The 19,752-nt window shown below is 32.8% G+C and overlaps 2 protein-coding genes across 4 annotated transcripts; one reads left to right on the top strand and one right to left on the bottom strand.

Moving 5' to 3' along the window:
* Nucleotides 1-1,770: 1,770 nt before the first annotated feature.
* LOC114168858 (ATPase family AAA domain-containing protein At1g05910) lies at nucleotides 1,771-9,634 on the top strand. Of its 3 annotated transcripts, none has more exons than XM_028053827.1 (11): nucleotides 1,771-1,977; nucleotides 2,622-2,905; nucleotides 4,767-4,868; nucleotides 4,959-6,782; nucleotides 6,872-7,060; nucleotides 7,205-7,347; nucleotides 7,698-7,943; nucleotides 8,059-8,245; nucleotides 8,376-8,441; nucleotides 8,554-8,800; nucleotides 9,029-9,634. In XM_028053827.1, exons 2-11 carry the CDS (start codon nucleotides 2,684-2,686, stop codon nucleotides 9,397-9,399), a joined length of 3,597 nt encoding a protein of 1,198 aa, XP_027909628.1. In that variant the 5' UTR covers nucleotides 1,771-1,977; nucleotides 2,622-2,683; the 3' UTR covers nucleotides 9,400-9,634. The 3 variants fall into 3 exon arrangements, with proteins under 3 accessions (XP_027909628.1, XP_027909626.1, XP_027909627.1); XM_028053825.1 differs by having other exon boundaries at nucleotides 9,026-9,634; XM_028053826.1 differs by having other exon boundaries at nucleotides 1,784-2,064; nucleotides 9,026-9,634.
* Nucleotides 9,635-10,365: 731 nt separating this feature from the next.
* LOC114168361 lies at nucleotides 10,366-18,358 on the bottom strand. The gene is made up of 11 exons (XM_028053145.1): nucleotides 18,226-18,358; nucleotides 17,405-17,571; nucleotides 16,376-16,949; nucleotides 16,133-16,283; nucleotides 15,541-15,651; nucleotides 14,572-14,935; nucleotides 12,908-13,153; nucleotides 12,420-12,489; nucleotides 11,444-11,601; nucleotides 10,925-10,991; nucleotides 10,366-10,731 (listed from the first exon to the last, which is right to left on the bottom strand). Exons 2-11 carry the CDS (start codon nucleotides 17,540-17,542, stop codon nucleotides 10,583-10,585), a joined length of 2,028 nt encoding a protein of 675 aa, XP_027908946.1. The 5' UTR covers nucleotides 17,543-17,571; nucleotides 18,226-18,358; the 3' UTR covers nucleotides 10,366-10,582.
* Between the last annotated feature and the right edge of the window lie 1,394 nt (nucleotides 18,359-19,752).

The following is a 19,752-nucleotide window of genomic DNA, read 5'->3' as shown; positions in this document are numbered from 1 at the left end:
TCATTTCTACCAAATTTTGTTAAGTTTATTTGACATTTTAAATACATTTTATGATAATATTTAAATTAATATTGAAGCAAAAGTGTGTCAAACAGTGTAAACAATTCAAATATTATCATAAAATATGCTTGAAACGTCAGATAAACTTAATAAAATGTGGTAATAAGGACTAAATTCATATATTTATAAAGATAAAGGACTAAATTGATATCAAGTTTCGAATCCAAAATTTACTGAAACTTGAAGGACCAAAAACATATTTAACCCTTTATTATATTAATTTAATAACTATTATATACTATTTTTACTTTTTGTAATTCGTTTAAAAAAATGTTTATATATATATATATATATAGTTATATATATATATATATATATATATATATATATATATATATATATATATATATAGTTATAAACTATACTGAACTAAGTGTAATAAGTTAAAAAAATGTAAACTTAATAGAAATACCGAGGTGCCATAGTGTGTATTTAATAACAATAATAATTTATTAAAAAACCAGTTATTAAGTGAATTGCTAATTAAGTAAATAAATGTGTCCATTGTGACAAATTGGAGATAAACCTATATTTGAATTAATAGCCTAGATTTGTGTTACATGTGTGTTCCGCAAATAATTATTTTATTAAATTAAAGAAAACAAATAGGAAGATAAAAAATGCAAAATAAAACTAGGAAACATTTGCTTAAGTTCCCATTTTGATTTTGAACATTTAATACAAACTTAATTGAAATGTGAACTTATGAAATTTTAAGAGTGTTATTACACTATAAAATATTATGAGTCATACAATCATAGTATTAAATATTATGAGTTCTGAAAATTTTTACAAGATAAAACTTATTTTTTTGTTATATATATATATATATATATATATATATATATATATATATATATATATATATATATATATATATATATAACAAAATGCAGCAAAATATTTTGAAAATAAAGTTACAAATTATTGATCCGAGAATTTTCTCTTCCAAATGTGAATTTAGGCAGGATGCAAATTTAAATGAGTGTGGAGTTAAGCTAATGTTTAATGTATTTGTTTAAAACTAAAAACAAATTGAGATGAAATAATTTAGTAATCAAATTTTTAGAAATTAAAAAAAAATGATTCATATTCATTTACTTTAGAAAAAAATTATCATTTGTAAGAAATAGTTTGTTTTATGAAAATTATCCAAATAACTTCTTACTATAATGAATTCTGATTTTTTATTTTAGCTTTTAATTATTTAGACAAGTTGAAATACTTAAACAAAGATGCTTAATTGTAGACATTGTAATAATTAATCAGTGAATTAAATGTCCAAAATCTAGAAGAAATTAGTAGCCAATTTTAATTAATTTTGAATGATATAAGAATACATGTAAAAAATTTATTTTAAAGCACAAAAACTAAGTTATAAGTAATGAATGAATAAATAAAGTAGTGTATCTTTTTATTGTACAATGAAAGAAGATTCTATTTTTTCTTAAATAATATATAATTTGGTTTAGGGTAATGTCACATCTTGAATATTTTTTTTCACCTTATTATTTAATGTATTAAATAATAGTATCACCATAATCATAACTAATTTAATCATAATAAAATTAATAAATTATCAGGTTCAGGTTTTATCCGTAAACTCTGGTTATCTGTTTAAACAATGTTTGGACGTTTTTTTTTCCCTGGAGCGGCCCAATTATAAATTCTGTTTTTCTACGTGGGTCATATGTGACGGGTCAACCCGGATCTAGTTTCACAGTAGAGAAATTTTTTGGCATTTGGTTCGGAACTAAGTGGGAACGAGGAGAGGAGAGAAAAAATACGCACGAGAGAGAAGGAGGAGGGACCAAGAGAAAGGGTTTTGGACTCTGAAACTCCAAGTGATGCTTTTTATCCTTCCTTCTGCGACCTTCGCCGAAACCCTAACTTGTTGCATTCATTCCCTGCGATCAGGTGTGCTTTTGATTTTTCTCTTTCCGCTTATCCTGTGTGTAATCCTTACAACACCATTACTCGCGCCCTTCACACCCAAGTTTACTGGTTAGTTTTGTTTTTGATTTTGTGGAAATTGGGTTATTTGGTTCCTTCTTGTTTGTTTGATGCAATGTTTTTTCCTTTTATTTGTTATTTGTTATGTTATTTTGTATTTTTAAACTATAAATGCTTTGTTTATGACATGTTAGTTTGAGAATTGCATGTTAGCGCCTGACACTTGCAAGCATGTTGAATGTTGCATCTCAGTTTGAAAATGGTGTTTCTGACTTTAGCTGTAGATTCCCTGTCTTTATCTCTATGATGGCTTACTTTGTGTATTAATGTAAAAAATCAAATTGAACTTTTTAATTTCATGTTTATATAGTTTTTGGCATCTAAATAATCCTAAACATATGTTTGACTTCTCAAAGTTTCACATAACAATGTTAGTATTATGATTCTTCAATAAGTATTTAAATTTCTATGCATGTAAGTAGAAAAGGGTTTAGTATGATGGTGTGGAGAAGTCTTTCTAATTGATAATTACCTTGGTATGCAATGTTTGTAAACCTTTCTCTTTGAAAATTTTTAAGTGCTGTAGATTCTGCTGATTTCTGCTGCAGGTGTTGCTGGCTGAGATATGCTTGTTATGTGATTTCTTATTTGCAAAATTTAGCATTGCTTCATGTATCCAAAACGGTCAGGCCAAGATGGCCCTGATTTGAGACAAGTGCGCTCAAGTGACAGGATCAAGACAAGGCCAAGCATTTATGGCCGACCATACTTGTTTTATAACCAAAATCTTAGGCGCACAAGGAAAAACAAGAACAAAACAAGGACTGCAGCTTCTCAGATTGCCAAAATGTTGCGTCCAGGGAATCGGAAACAACAAGATTCTAATGCTAATGTAAGTGTCTGTATACCAAATCAGTTCTAGAAGCAAAATTCTTAGTGGAGATTACTCTATATATTGCTTAAATTGCACAGGTTCTATATCACTCAAGTTGTCATATATGATATTGACGATGAAATTCCCCTGCCCCTCTAATTCATTAGGTGAAAATGTGGACATATCTTTGCAATTATCAGGGTTGGTTGGTTTTAGAGTCGAGAAAACATTTTCTCTTGTCACCTTGTTCTCTGTTTTCAAATGTTCATGTTGGAAATAGTGTAAATAATAAACAATAAAAGACTGCTTTCAAATTTCCTGGATGAACATTAGGAAACAAGAAACAAAAGGAAAACTGGTTTCATATCTCTTATTAGCAGTGAAAAGAAAAAATGCCACACAGCCCCTAAAGACATTTGCTATTTTATTGTTTTTCACTCTTTTTTTTATGTATTTATTTATCCTTTTGCCAATTTAATTTAATTTTCCTTTTGACAAACAAAAGGCTCAATTTTAGTACCTCTGCATGGCTTGGAATTCAGCATCCAGTTTATGTTTTTTCACCGTACCAGGTTTCAATGTTTCTTAAAACTTGTCCTCCATGTTTTTCTAGAAACTCTAACAATAAAATCATGGAGGAGCTGATCAAGTTGCTTTATCATAATACTGCTTTGTGCTTTCCATTGTTATTTTTTACTTGACTGTGATCTTTGAATCCATTTGCATCTTATCCATGTAAATCCTCATTCTGTTTTGTTGATTCACAGTCCTCTTGTTTGAAACGTTTCGCTGTCTGGCTCTTTCTTTCAAAGGTCCTCTAACTAATTGTCAAGGCTTTTATGTGGACAATGGTATTTGATGTAATTAGCACAAATGGTCTGTATACTGATGTGTGTGTGTGTGTATGTATGAATGCTTCATAAGGCTCATTTTCATGTTGTTTATGTTGTATTTTTAGAATTTAAAGCCAAATGACTATCTTTTCTTCTCACGAAGTTAAGATGAGGCTTTGACAATTGATGATGTTGAGTCATTGTTAGTCTCTTGTGTTTTTAAAAGAATTATATCCAAACACGCAAACAATTGTTTGCTCAGAGTACTCACTGTTAATTAGTTGTATTTGTATACTATTTTCTTAAAAAATGTTTAGCTCTAATTGTGCTGGAAATGTGTTTAGTTGTAAATCACCACGTTCTGACGTCGTACTCCTTTGTGGGCTCTTATTAGCAAAATTTGAGATTGGCAGAGAGCTTTTTCTAAAATTCCTGCATAATATTTTTAAGTTTACTGCAAACTAGTTTGTACTTGCTTATAGAAATAACTGCTCTGCAGTTGTCCATTTTAATATAGAACTACTCAAATATAACAAGTGTCATACCGACAATTGATTATATCATCCAAGCACTAAATTATTTATTATCTCTGTATAAAATTCTAGACATAATGGTTTCTTCCAATCTATGGTGCCTTCACTAATAACTTTCACAAAATGCTCTGCTTTAGCAACCAAGTTAGCTTGATCAATAATCAGATACCTTAACTTCATCAACCTCTGGTCTCGGCTTTGCTGAATATGATTGTGCACAATAGCTTTTCTCCCTGTTTATTTATTTTGGCTTCTATTGAGGCATTTTTGACAGGCAAACGCAATTGATTGTTATTATGAATTGGTATAATTCATTTAAAAAGATCAAATGGTGTGAATTTAGTAGGTAATGGTGGATTTTATTGTTTTTCTAATCTTGGACTCTGCATTTTATTTCACCCATTACTCTGAATCGTGTCATTTGCTGAATTTGATTAGATGCTTACTATAATTCATCAGTATTACATGGGATGTATCTAAACCCTCGGGTTGTTTTATCTGTACTTCTCTTAGTCTGGCTCTGCCAACCTTCGCCGTTCAACAAGGAAGAGAAGGCTTAATGTAAATCTTGAAGATTTTACAGACAGCTCTGGAGCTGAAGATGAAGACTTGATGGTGAGGTTTTATACTCCGTAATACAAAATTTTTGTGTAATAAACTTGAATTTGCTATAATTTGGGCTGAAGGTATGTGTCTATGTTCCAGAGACCTGCATATCCCTCATTGAGAAACCGGATTAAAAATAGAGTCAAACAGGATGGTTTGATGTCTTCTAAGCGCAAAAGAGCAGCTGATACTAAGCCAACACCTCGACGTGAAGGTTTACGTCCTCGTCGTTCAAAGGGTGCTGTGATAGAACGATTGATTTCAGAATCAGATGATGAGCAAGATCTGTCTGAGGAAAAGGTTGATCAAGATGAAACAGAAAATGGAAATGATGCTGAGGAAAATGATGCAGATGATGGTCAAAATGAGATTGAGGGGGACGCTGAGGGTGAAGATGAAGGTGAGGATGAAGGTGATGAAGATGGTGATGATGAAGAGGGGGAAGAAGAGCAGGATGGAAGAAGGCGCTATGATCTTCGGAATCGTTCAGATGTCCGGAGGTTCTCTATGGAGGAAAGAAAGGCTCGGCCTAGGTCTCCTCGAAGAGTGTTACATCAAGGTATGGGTACCAAGGTCAGCAGGGATGTAAGGAAAGGTGGATCACGAGTTCATAAGCGTCATCGTTTAGCAAGGCCTGAAGATTCTGATGACTCACTTCTTGTGGATGAGCTGGACCAAGGGCCAGCTATTTCATGGGGGCGAGGTGGTAACAGATCTGGTCCACCTTGGCTTTTTGGAGGCTTAGACACGCATGGAACAACAGCTTTTGGATTAAATCTTGCTGCATCAGGTTGGGGTCATCAGGGTGATGCTTTGGCTACTCTTACATCTGGGATTCAAACTGCTGGACCAAGCTCTAAGGGTGGGGCAGATATCCAACCCTTACAGGTTGATGATAGTGTTAGTTTTGATGATATAGGAGGGCTTTCTGAATACATTGATGCTCTAAAGGAAATGGTTTTCTTTCCATTATTGTATCCAGATTTTTTTGCAAGTTACCACATAACTCCACCTAGGGGGGTGTTGTTGTGTGGGCCCCCTGGCACAGGGAAAACATTGATTGCAAGGGCTTTGGCTTGTGCTGCTTCAAAAGCTGGCCAAAAGGTTAGCTTTTACATGCGCAAAGGTGCAGATGTGCTAAGCAAGTGGGTTGGTGAGGCTGAAAGACAATTGAAACTACTCTTTGAGGAAGCACAAAGGAATCAACCTTCTATTATCTTCTTTGATGAAATAGACGGACTTGCACCCGTGAGGTCTAGCAAGCAAGAACAAATTCACAATTCAATTGTGTCCACTTTGCTTGCTTTGATGGATGGTCTTGACTCTCGTGGGCAAGTTGTTTTAATTGGAGCTACCAACAGGATTGATGCTATTGATGGAGCCTTACGACGCCCTGGTAGGTTTGATCGTGAGTTTAACTTTCCCTTACCTGGTTGTGAGGCACGTGCCGAGATATTAGACATTCATACTCGTAAGTGGAAACATCCTCCTCCAAATGAGCTGAAAAAGGAACTTGCAGCCAGTTGTGTAGGTTACTGTGGTGCTGATCTGAAAGCTCTTTGTACTGAAGCTGCCATTCATGCATTCCGGCAAAAGTATCCACAAGTTTATACAAGTGATGACAAATTTGTTATAGATGTTGATTCTGTCAAGGTAGAAAAGACTCATTTTATTGAAGCAATGTCTACTATTACTCCTGCTGCTCATAGAGGAGCCATTGTGCACTCTAGGCCATTGTCTCTAGTAGTTCAACCATGTCTCCAGCAACATTTAGAGAAAGCTATGAGTGTTATATCTGATATTTTTCCTCCAGCTTCTATTACATCTGAGTTGACTAAACTTTCAATGCTTTCCTACGGGTCTGCAATTCCACTTGTGTATCGACCTAGGCTTCTACTTTGTGGTGGTGAAGGTACAGGGCTGGTAATTATCTTGGAACCTTCTGTTGTTATTGAAAAATTATTCATTACAGCAACTTAATATTGAATATACTTACTGCTCTAGTTTAACAGGATCATCTTGGCCCTGCGGTTTTACATGAGCTGGAAAAGTTTCCTGTGCATTCATTAGGACTCCCATCTCTTCTGTCAGATCCCAGTGCAAAGACACCAGAAGAGGCATTAGTACATATATTTAGTGAAGCTAGAAGAACAACACCATCGATTCTCTATTTACCACAGTTTGATGTTTGGTGGGAAACTGTGAGTATATCTTGGTTACCTGTAATTATATATGATGAACCGATTTTAATGCCCAAAATTTGCATCTCATTTCTGTCAGGTATGCTTATATTGAATTATTTTTTTAATATGAACTGAGCTTGATTGTTTTAAATTATCCTGCAGTCTCATGAGCAGCTCAGGGCTGTTCTCCTGACTTTGCTGGAAGAATTACCATCTGATCTGCCTATCTTACTGCTTGGTACATCCTCAGTTGAACCCGCTGAAGTTGAGGAAGTGCCTACTTCAGTTTTCCCTCACCGCACAATGTATGCATGATATAATTTACTGCAAGTATATTGTTTTAGCTTAAAGGCAAAGAAAATGACTTTTTCATACCAGTACTATGTATTTATGTAATTATATCATTATAAATGGATGGTTTTGTATGGGGGAATTAGGTTAAGGGAGGTAGTACAATATTTCCCGTCAGTATTCAGTGCCCGATCACCTTACTGAAGTCGACGTAGTTTGTTATTCCCAAAGTAGTTGAATAACTGTAGGTTTGTTCAAATGCAAAGGTTGAAAATTTTGAATAATATTTTTTTCTTTGAATCTGAAAGTACTCTCCATGCCTTTGTTTCTAGTTCTACATTCACCCTCTTTCTCTTTGCAACAGTTATCAAGTGAATATGCCATGTGCCAAAGATAGGACTTTGTTTTTCAATCTTTTGATAGAAGCTGTTATGTCAATATTGTTGGAGGGAATCAACAAGAAGTCACAAGATACAGGATACCTCCCTGAACTTCCTAAGGCACCAAAATTGGCTACTGGTCCAAAAGTATCTGAGCTAAAAGCAAAGGTGGAAGCTGAGCAACATGCACTTCGCAGGTTACGAATGTGCCTTAGAGATATCTGCAACCGGTATGTCAACTTATGCTTAATGTACAGTTGTTGGCTTTGTATGGCTTATTAATCCCTTTCATTAACTGTATGCATCCTCTCTCAATTCATATATGTATTTTTGTCCCTGTTACAGGATACTGTATGACAAAAGATTTAATGCCTTCCATTATCCAGTGTCAGACGAAGATGCACCAAATTACCGGTCAATTATACAGAACCCAATAGACATGGCTACCATCCTGCAGCATGTTGATAATGGCCAATATATTACATGTGCTGCGTTCATGCAGGATATCAATCTTATTGTATCCAATGCAAAGGCATGTATTTGTGCCTTAATTTTTTTTTTTTTGGTGGGGGGCAGTTGGGCTATATATATTGAAAATGCTTCATACACTAATTCTAATATTTAAAGCATGTCTTAAGTTTGGTTCTTCTTCTGCAACTCAGGCCTACAATGGAGAGGATTACAACGGTGCTAGGATTGTCAGTAGAGCTTGTGAGCTCCGTGATGCGGTGCATAGACTTTCTCTTGACTGAAATTTTACATCTTGATGTTGACTGTTCTCTAGCAAGTGCTCCTGCATATCTTATTTCTTCTTTTCTTTTCTTTTCTTTACTTCTTCAGGTGCATGGAATGCTCTCACAAATGGATCCAGCACTGGTTGCTTATTGTGACAAGATTGCTAGCCAAGGTGGCCCAGTTCAATTGTCTGATGAATTAGAGGATTCAACATTCCCTGCATCTCCTGTTGTGCAGCTGGGTACTGGTATTAGAATGAGTGCTCGACTTCGTCATGTCCAACCAGAGGTTAACGTGGATAAGAGTTATGAGGCATTGAAGCGAACTAAGAAGATCACCGAAATGCATACAGGTATGAGGCATGATAGTCATGAGTGGGTAGACATCTGTAGAAGTTCTCGATTCTCTTTACTTAAAGTCCTTGCTTTTCACACACTTATGTGCTTGGTTATGCTTAAAACAAATATTATATTTGTGTGATATGGTTTCAAATTAGTTTCTTCTTCACTTGTTTCCATATACCTGCAAACTTCAGTTCAAATACTGATTTTAAAGTTCATTCAAATTGGGTTGATAGCAGAAGAAAAGTCGCAAGATTCTGTACCGCCAAAGTCTTCCCAGGAGCATCAACCTAATGACACTAATGCTAAAAGGCTTGAACCTATGTCAATTGATGGAAACTTGCATGGAACTTGTACAAATAACCTTGCTGATGCCAACAGTCCCCAGGATGTCACAGTGCTAGATGGTGAATTTTTAAGAGAAGTGGAGTCTGTCAAGCAGCTTTTTGTGAAGCGTAGTGAAAATTTCAGCATTCCACAACTTGAGAGGCTTTACACGAGAATTATGAAGGGTGTGTTTGAAACAAAAAATAAAGGAGTGAATGGGGATCTTAAGTCTTCGGTTTTGAAGTTTTTGTTGAATTTTGTAGAGGATGATGCAAATTTCTAACTACTGGGATTTTCCTTCTTAATTATTTAAAAAAGAAAGAATTTTACTGTAAAGTCGGGAACTTTTTTTTTTTTAATTTCAGTGTCATTTGATTGAGTACAGAAGTTTCTTTCATCTTCATCTACCTCAAAAGCCACAATTGTCCAAAGCTGAAGCCTACATTCTGAATGATTGTATTTATAGGATATTAGGATTAGATATTTATGCCAACAGCATGTTTAGCATTATGCTCTCAGAGGGTAGAACTTTTGTTTTTTCTATTGTCAACCACTAGCAACTATAATTATTCTGTCTACTAACAATCATGCATTTAATTTAGTATATAGTTTTTTTCTCATGTTGAATGTCTTTTAGCAGCAAGTGTTGTAAATCAAAATTAAAGATCTTTTCTGTAACTTAAATGAGGTGAATTATATGTGATTATTAAGATCATGACTGGTGGAGTTTGAAGTTGAAATGATATTTTTTTTCCCACAAGATAAAATTGCATATAAGAACTTATACAAGTTGATCACCATGTTAGTAGTATTGGGACCTGTAACAGGTTGTTATGGAGAGACTCTTTCTAAACGCTTTACAAGTAAATATCTCTTAGAAATATTCCAAATATTTTAGGGTCGAAAAGCAGGTGGGTTATTGGTCTGTGTATGTGACTCTATCATACTTTTCATTTTTTTTTCTTCGTTGCCAAGCTCATTGCTGGTTGCCACCTGTTTTTCTCCCTCACAAGTTTATTTTGTTAAATGGTCCTTTTTTTGTTGTGTTTACGTCTCACAAAAGAAAAAACTCAAAAATCATTATTTGTACAACGCGATTTTACAGAGTAAAAGAACAATTAAGATGTGAAAATATGAAACATTTAATAATTTGATAAATACATTCTAAGGATATATACCGAGGAAAAAAAATAAGATATAGCACGACCTAACTTAGCAACTATGTAAACGAAAAAAGGTGAGGGAAAAATTGAAATAATAAACAACATAATTGACCAGAATTAATCACAAAGCAATATCATTTATGTTAAAAGAAGATCCCAGAACCGAAGAGATTAGAAAGTGCAGTCATTTTAACAGAATTGAGTAAAAATGATCAAAAACTGACATGTATTTTGCCAGATTGATGTAATTCTAGAGAAGACTAGTAACCAAAAGGGAAACAGATCATTTCTAAGCTTCCAATATCACTTTTCTAATTTTGCTATACTTCTCAAGTTAGTTATCATCTGATCTGCAGCTGATTCTCTTGCTTCAGAAGGACTGGAACACATTTTACCTTCAAATGAACACTGAAACTCCACTCCTTTAACAGTTACATTGGCTTTGAATCCACCTTCAATAGAAACACTTGTTAGATTTGATTTCTCAGATTAGGGTGTATATTATTTTCTCAACATAGACACATGAATAACTACTGGCCATTAATAACGTGAACAAAAAGCACAATGATCAAATCTTAATTATTTCTTCATTCATAAAGAGAATTTATGCTGCTTGCGCTTAAAGTCTAGGTTTGATAGCCTTACCCTCTGATTGAGATAGATGATAAGTTGGCAGGATCCAATTGTTTGTGCGACATATATCATCTAGTTCCTGCAAGATTTCCATACATCTAAATAATTTATTTTCTTTTATTTCAAGAAAAGAAAATATCACAGAACAAAGGTGGGTGATAATGTCAAACTGAGGTGCTTTACAGAGATGTACACAGCACAAAATGAAAATAAGTCATTTGTCAAAAATGAGCTTTTAGCGAGTAGTAAAAATGTGTACAATTGTACAGATGAAACCAAGCAGCGTATAAGCAATGCCATGAGCGGCATTGTTCAAATTTACCACAATTAACATACCCTAAACCCTACATACTTTTTAAACCATTTCATTCTAACTTCAGTACTTACGTCTACCAGAAACAATGCTTCCTAGAAATTAGCAACACAACCATTTGATCCTGTGTGCACACTACTAAATCGAATAATAAAGCATCATATAAGAGACAACATTTTCACCTTTTACTCCAAGTATGTAGATAGAACATTGCTTACCTGGCATGAGCTTTGTTTGATAAAAACAGCCTCTGACAATTTTTTCCTCTTAAGAGGTGAGATTTGTTGTCCAAACACCCTTTCTTGATTCTTGAGCCATGTATCATTGCAGCCTTCTATAATTGATTCAATCTTTAATCTAAAGTTATCTTCCCCGTCTACATTTGTCCAAAAGACACATGAAAAATCAGTGCTTGTTCACAGTTCATCTTTAGTTCTAGTAAATCTGGTTCACAGCTCACAAGTCAATTATTTTCTCAGGCTCTAACTAATTCTACCATTAAAAAATCTTCAGGATAGTATATAATAGGACTTTAATCAGCAAATATAGCATATATCAGCCATCACATACTAAGCAATCAGATGCAAAGGAAAAAGAGCAGCTGATCATTAACACAATTGTTCATTTAGCATATCAGAGATACTCATAGCCGCTTGAGTTTGTGGACAAATAAAATTGGAGTGATATTCACAAATCAAGGATAAGCACTCTTTTTTGTTAACCGCTCCTTGGACATAACATGCTTGTTGAAATCACAATATCTTGACAACACAGCATATTATATATAGGCAGATATTTTTTCTTTTTTAATTGATAAGACCTAAAGCTAGTGATATTATTTTGAAATTTTTTTTAGGAAAGTTGAATTTGGAAGATCCCAACACCATGGGCAGACCCTAGAAAAAAGGGGGCGGAGTGGTTGAATAGAAACAATATTGAGCTGAATGAATACCTTTCAAATGACACATAATCATACAAAGTGATAAAAATGCCTAAAAGAAGTCAATAATCACTTCCTAAACCAGTATCAGACTTACTCTAGAGTTTGATAGATAGCAAAATAACAGTATTAATACCAATAAGAACAAAAATAACAATAAGGAGAGGATAAACCATGAGAATCACTACAGGGGTAGGGGGTCAGACTGAAAATACCATAGAAGCAAAACGCAGGACACTGAAAGGAAAACACACCACTTAATATTCTCTCGATATTTCTATCGCAAACAGCAATCTCGTCCTCTATCTTGCGCTGCTGAAGGGCCTGAATGGAGTAACTAAATCTCAGATATATGCAAATATAGATTTTTTTAACATTCAAAACAGGCAATGTAATCCTTAAATCTAAGTAAAACCAGCATAGTAGATATGGCTATGGAAGCAGATACAGCTTTAATAGTCACAACAACACATGCAAGCATGTACATCAGGTAACATGTGTTACTCGATAGTTATTTCTAAAATTAAAAGCTTAGCCGTAGGTAAGCCAAAAATGATGGATACTTGACTGACAGTATGGATTCAACGAAGTTACTATTACATTTGCATATATGTCTTAAGATTACATGCATATATGTTCTTCTACGATAAGGAGTGTATGCTCTCAGTGCCCATTCATAGCTACTGAGAATGATATAAACTATAATCATTATTGTAATTAGAAGAAAGCAATGAAGTTTTACCAATTCATTCCTCTTTCGTAACAAAGCAGCTAGGGCAGTTTGAGTCAACATCTTTTTCGAATCTGAAAGAACTTTGAGCTCCTCTAGATCTGACTCAGAATGATTTGCAATCTGAATACAGCCATCTACAGTGCCTTTATCAGGTGAGATATTGGGCCTATTGGCATAACTATTGTGCAAAGAAGCAAGATTGTTGGTTCCACCTTCAGTAACGAGCATCATATTTGTTGAATCAACATTTAAAGCCTAACAAAACAATGGCATTCAGCTAGATTACAGATGATACACAACTGAACTAAGCTCAACAATCATGGATAGCAGAGAGGTGCAGCTCATTTAGAAACATAATTATTATTTGAGTTAATAAACTTTGAAAAAAAAACTAATTTTGAGAACTTAAGCAACAACATCTTAATGATAATATTTATATATTAATAGAATAATAGTATTAAAAATATTTCATGAATATTATTAAACATGACCATTTGACAATTTTACAAAGCTTAAATTAATATTCACCAAAAGAATTTAACGAATGAAACATACGGAACATTTTGATAAATTTGACTATTATAACTTTATCATAAGGTGATAATTACTTATGGGGACTCCTCTTCTGGACTTTGGCAACTATCTAAGCTTTTATGCTCATAGGGACAGATACCATAATGAAGTCACAATCTTCATTACAGTCTTGAATTATTCACAAAATGCAACTCTTAGGTAGTGTTTTTGGCCAACCTTTTTCAAGACTAGCAGAAGCCCCTCCATTGAATCTTTTCTCAAGGGCCTTAGTTTATTAAACATGAAGATGATTTATTTTTCAAGTGCTTTTCTAAATTATTTGAAACATCTTTTCTTTTAAAGTTGAGAGATATGGTACCCTAGTTTCATTTGTACAAGTGTACATAAATTAGTGTCAGAAAAGGTTTTTGTGTGTGTGTGTGTGTGTATATATATATATATATATATATATATATTGATTATTAGGTCCAAAGTTAAATGGTTTTGGGCAAAAACAATGATTCTGAGACCATTTAAGAGAGCACATGCCAAAAATATGGCGCCTATATGATGTGCATGCAATAGTAAGTTTACAATTTTGGAGTATTTTTTGCATTTAGGATACTTATATAGCTGAATTATAGGTTAACTAAGAGATCACAAAGCTTGTGTTTTGAAAAAGATCTTTCCACAAGCAAAAAGAAATATATCTAGCCAAAATAGTCCTAATTTAAGCATGTATGTATAATATAACATAGTAAGTTTCCAATTTTGGAGTATTTATGCATCAAGGATTTCTGTATAGATAAGTTATAGGTTACCTAAGAGAGCATATGCCAAAAGTATGGCAACTATATGACGTGCACACAATAGGAAGTTTTCAATTTTGGAAAATTTTTGCTTTAAGGATACTTAAATAGCTAAAATATAGGTTAACTAAGACATCACAAAGCTTGTGTTTTGAAAAAGATCTTTTCTTGGAGTCAAAAGAAAATCTAGCCAAAATAATCATAATTTTAGACGTAAAATTGCTCCCCGAATCCAAAAAAACTCGTCCAAACACAAAAATTATTAGGAAAGATAACCAAACAAAGCACATATGAACATGATTTAAGGAAATCGTTAAGTTCAATAACTATAGAAGTAAGCAAGTTACAAACCTTGACAGCACTTGCAAAGCCATTAGAATTATACTTCACAGATGGATTATTTCTTTCAAGATCTTCATCAACTTGTACAGTATTGTCATTAATATACTGACACTTTTCTTTGATCTGTGATTTTAAAATTGAATTTTCATTCATGGTCATTTCCATGGGCTCATATATAGAATCAGATAATGCAAGCGTGTAACATCCGGTGTTCTCTTTATGCTTTGGTGAATCAATGTTATCATTGTTGGGCTTACTATCATTAGTAGTAAACATGTCCTCATTTACACAAAATTCTGTCACTTCAGGGGTGTCCACCTTTATATTTTTCTCAGTTACCCTTGTATCTTGCAAAGTATTTGAGAATGCTTCTCTGCCAAGAGAGAATATATTACACAAGAAGTGAATGGAGATAGAGACAAAAAAAAAGTGGAAATGACTAAAAATAGAAGAACATTGTATTAAGGATTTGAGACAGCTAATGGATGGATCTTGAAACAAATTTCCAAAAATGATCCAATAAGCATGTAGGAACTCCATGAGCAAATATTAGAAACTCTCATACATTAACTTTACATTATTACTTGTGACAGATGGTAATTCTGAGAAAAACTATATGTTAACACTAAAGAATATCTTTAAATTCTATGATATCAAGTCTTGGAAATGCTAGAATATTAGTAAATCCCACAGTGAATTTGATGTTACAGACTCAGTCAAAAGTGCAACTGAAATTAGTGTCATGAATGAACAAGTGGTTTAAGCACGATCATTGTAACTGAAATGAAATTTGAAAAGCAGACAATATTTGTACTTTTTACATCTTTTCCCGAGGTGCTAAACTTACCACCTCAAATCAAGTGTACTTGATGAAATCATGAAGCATCAAGTAAAATATCATTCCTTAAGGAATATGGAATTCAAAATACTGCTAAAATCTAAAAAAACTGTTTTTTTACAAAAGGAGAACATGTCAACCTGGATATCCACTTTGATATTATTTCATAACATGGAAGCACATGGAAGTAGTCCATTACAGGAGTGATCATCCAACTTCCAGAACTCTTAGTGACCAAAGGACCCTGCAAGCTGTGCAAAATGAAGACAAATGTTATTCAGAAACATGTGTACAGAGTCAGCTTTACTTCTTTGTGAAGGTCATATAAACGCAAAGAGACAAATATCTAAGAATTAAAAAAAAAAAAAAAAAAACTATTACCGCAGAAGAAACAGACTGCAGCTAAACACACCCTTTAAATAAGATTGCAACTTTTTTGCTAACAATTAATCATTCATCTATGCAAAAACATTTTGCATAATTATATTTTTCTTATAGTAACAAAACAGAAGGCTAATATAGCATTTAATTCTCAAAGATTTATAAATAATTCAAAACTTGATTCAATAGTAACATTAATGTAGAGTACTGCAGTATGAGCATGAGTACGTTTTTCTCTGCAATAGGGAGAAAACACGTGACTCCACCTGAATGCTGGACAGAACAAAGCCCCATTTCCCTGTCATCAGAACATCAGAATCTGAGTATCACACAATAGTAATTAAAACTAACCTTTTAATTAAATCTTGGAGAGGAACTTGAAAAACTTCTTCTTTGATTGTCTTGGTGCACTGCATTATAAAAAAGCGAGAAGCTTCCTTCTCTTTGCTCTCAGAATAGATAGTGTCACTCTCCAAAAGAAAAATATCAGTATTATCGATACCTGTACATAGTACACGAATCATACTCAGCTATTTGTGTCTCAGAAGCGCATGATAAAATTAAAATATTAAAAATAAAAAATGCAATAATTACCGGTGGCTTCCTTTATAGCAGAATATCCAACTTGCAGAAACACATCTTCGTTGACCTTTAATTCATCCTTTGAAGACTTTTTAAGGACTCTTTTCTTTTTATGTTGTTTTGTTTCTGATGTAACTTCAGAACTTTGATTGGAGGTAACCAGACCTTTCGACCCCAGAGAACTTTGGCTGGAGCTTTGGCTGGAGGTTTCCAAACCTTTTTCTACCAGAGACCATACCCCATTGGTAATGGAACCAAACAGCAAAAAGCATTTCTCCTTCTTACTGTCAATTAAAAGGATAGTTACTTTTGTAATGGGCCATCCCTCTATATTAGGAACACTTTTTGATACATCTAAAGATTTAGATACATCACACGCTTCCATAATCATCTTTTCTGTCAATGATAGCTGCTTCTCCACGTCAGTGAGCTCTTCTTCATTTGAATTTTGCATGAATTTCATATAAGCTAATAAAGCTGGCCTCAAAACTACAACCAACTTGGAAAATTCATCTAATGGAAGATATTCGAGTTCTGGATGCCGCTTCCTGTGGTAGTAATTATAAAGTAAGACAGCCGAACGCACCTGAAACAAAAAAAAAAAAAAAAAAAAAAAAAAACTCAAATAGGAAGATCAGTAACTAGAGGTTATATTATCCTCCTCATGCTCTCCTATAGATCTAAAATCATACTGTAGTTTATAAATCATAAGGTAATATGAACATAGATTGTTTCTTTCCATTTTTAATGAGATGCACAAGGGAAAAAAAAAATAAATGAAATGGCATAGTAGTCATAATGTACAAGGTAAAACCATGCTTTCAATACTTCATGCAACCAAAACATGAAAGTAATCTAAATAGAAAGTAAGAATAAGGAAAATATAAGTGAAAACAATCTTTAGTGTGTTGAGTAATTCCTAAAGTCAAGATTTCCTCAAAACAACCAATAAAACAAATTATAAAAAAAGATGTCCAAAAAACCTCATAGGTTAATGGTTGGATAGCTATAAAAACACAGAGAGGTAAACAAAATAAACACCTGTCTTGCTACTAAATTCTGCTGATACGGTGATGGGTTATCCTGAACAGAAGACTTTGCTGGCAGCAATGGGTCTACCAAGTGCTCTATAAATGCCTTAACTGCATCCTCAGTCGGACAAACATCGGATGGAACCATGTTCAAGGTCTGTCACCTCCTTTCAGAAACTGTGTTGATGTTGACAAAACTAACTTGTGAATCAAGTGTAAGTGTAAGAAGAAAATAAAACACAAGCTATGGTTATTGAAACATAACTCAGAAACAACTCACACCAAAATTGAATATTCACAATCAAATTTTACGAAAAAAATTCTCAAAAGAAAAATTAAAAAAAAATGACAAAAATAATTAACAACAGTGCATGCATAAAAAGTTAATGGAGCTAATTTTTATTACCTTCAAATTTATATTAGAAAAATACATTTTTCTAATTTTAAATAATGATCATCATCCAAACACAAGCTTAACAAATTGTATAAGTAATTAAATATTCATCTTACAAAGAGACAATCTTTGATTGAACATGCATGATTATCAAACATAAAAATTTGACTCACAAATTTCAGAAATTATTTTCTCATTTTTTCACATGATTTTGGTCTATTAGTATAGTCACTAAACAAGATTTGTCTCAGTTTTGTAGTTTTTGAGCATTGAGTACCCTAATAGGTTTTTAGATAGACCGGAACTCGGCCGGAAAAACAACAAAGATAAAGAAACAAAAAATGGAAAATAAATAATTTAATCGATTCCAAAGGCCAGACAGAATCTCATAGGAGTCCCAATGCAAGAAAGAAAATGCAGATCAAAAGAGAACTCACAATTAGCCGAAGGAGAGAAAAATGCTCAATTCAAAGTATTGGCTCATACATTCCACACTGCACACAAATTCCTTATGAGAGCATTTTGTATTCTGATTTTCGCAAAAGTATATATATATATGACAAACCCGTGAGAATACTAAAGTTACACACGAGTCTTTACACATCTTCCCAAATAAATAATTTTGACTTATTTTTTTTTTCTTTCTTGAATTCTTTGAATTTTATATTTTATATTTAATTACGTCATATTGTAAGATGTTAGATTTAGAATTTCCATGATAGAAGACGGTACAATTAAGGATTATATTAAAATTATAGATTTTTAATAAGGGAAACTTTCTAATTTAAAAAAGATATAGAATGTATAAAATTATGAATATGCAGCATAATAGGAAAACTAAAATAACTAACATGATTTTTTATTAATTTCTGGAATTATTGTAATAGTAAAATATTTTACTTACATCTTACCAAGTTATACTTTTTCATACTAAATAATTTTGAGATTGTACACAAGTGTGCTAACTAAAATTTGAGGAAAAAAAAACATCATTTAGGATTTGTCGTCATATCATATTTTTGTAATTAAGAGTTCAGATGAATATAGGTTAGTAATTTAACTGGTTAAATTAATTTTTTCATAATATTATTTTATTTTTAATAGAGTATGTTAGAAAGTTATATAACTACGATTAAAATAATTGTAATCATAATTTATTAGCTTTCTTTCAAAACAAAAAATAGTATTAAAGTCATTAATTGTATATTTAATATATTTATAGGTTATGAATATTGTTAATTGTAGGGTGTAATAACCTTAAATTAATTGTGTAGTATTAATATTATTAATTGTACATTAAACAGTATTATCAATTGTAAGGTGTAATAGTATTAAAGACATTGAATAGTAATGGCATATAAAAAAATACTATTAAATGTAGTTTATTAGTTGTAAGGTATAAATTGTATAATATTGATATTGATATTATTAGTGTAAATGTCTGTCAACATGCATTTGATCTTAAGAAAAAAATAATAATAATTCATTTAAAAAAGGAATAAAAAATTTAAAGCTGGATGTTTTAAGACAATTGTTGCTATTACGGGTGGCAACAGGGCGGGGCGGGGACGGGTTTCGCTATCCCATACCCATCCCCGCATAAAAAATTCATCCCCATCCCCATACCCAAACCCAACGGATATCAAACTTTTTTCCCATCCCCATCCCCACCGGGTAACGGGTATAATCTCGTACCCATACCCGTACCCGTGTTCTAACTACTTCAATATTAATTTTTATAAAAGAAAAAAAATTACGGTAAAGAAAACATAATATTATGAAATATTCAATATTAGGAGGATTTTCTTCGATGCCAAATACCTTAAAATAAATTATAATTGTTTACATTTTATATTAGAATACCAAATAAAATTTCATGTGAACCAAAACATTTATTAAATTTGCAAACTACAACATTGATGAACTTAGTTGATAAAATTAAAAAATATTTCAAAAAAATATAA

The sequence above is a fragment of the Vigna unguiculata genome, chromosome 11, assembly GCF_004118075.2.
Source record: "Vigna unguiculata cultivar IT97K-499-35 chromosome 11, ASM411807v1, whole genome shotgun sequence".
NCBI classification, from domain to species: Eukaryota; Viridiplantae; Streptophyta; class Magnoliopsida; order Fabales; family Fabaceae; genus Vigna; species Vigna unguiculata.
The sequence above is the reverse complement of the archived record's forward strand: the minus strand, read 5'-3'. Positions and strand labels throughout refer to the sequence as shown.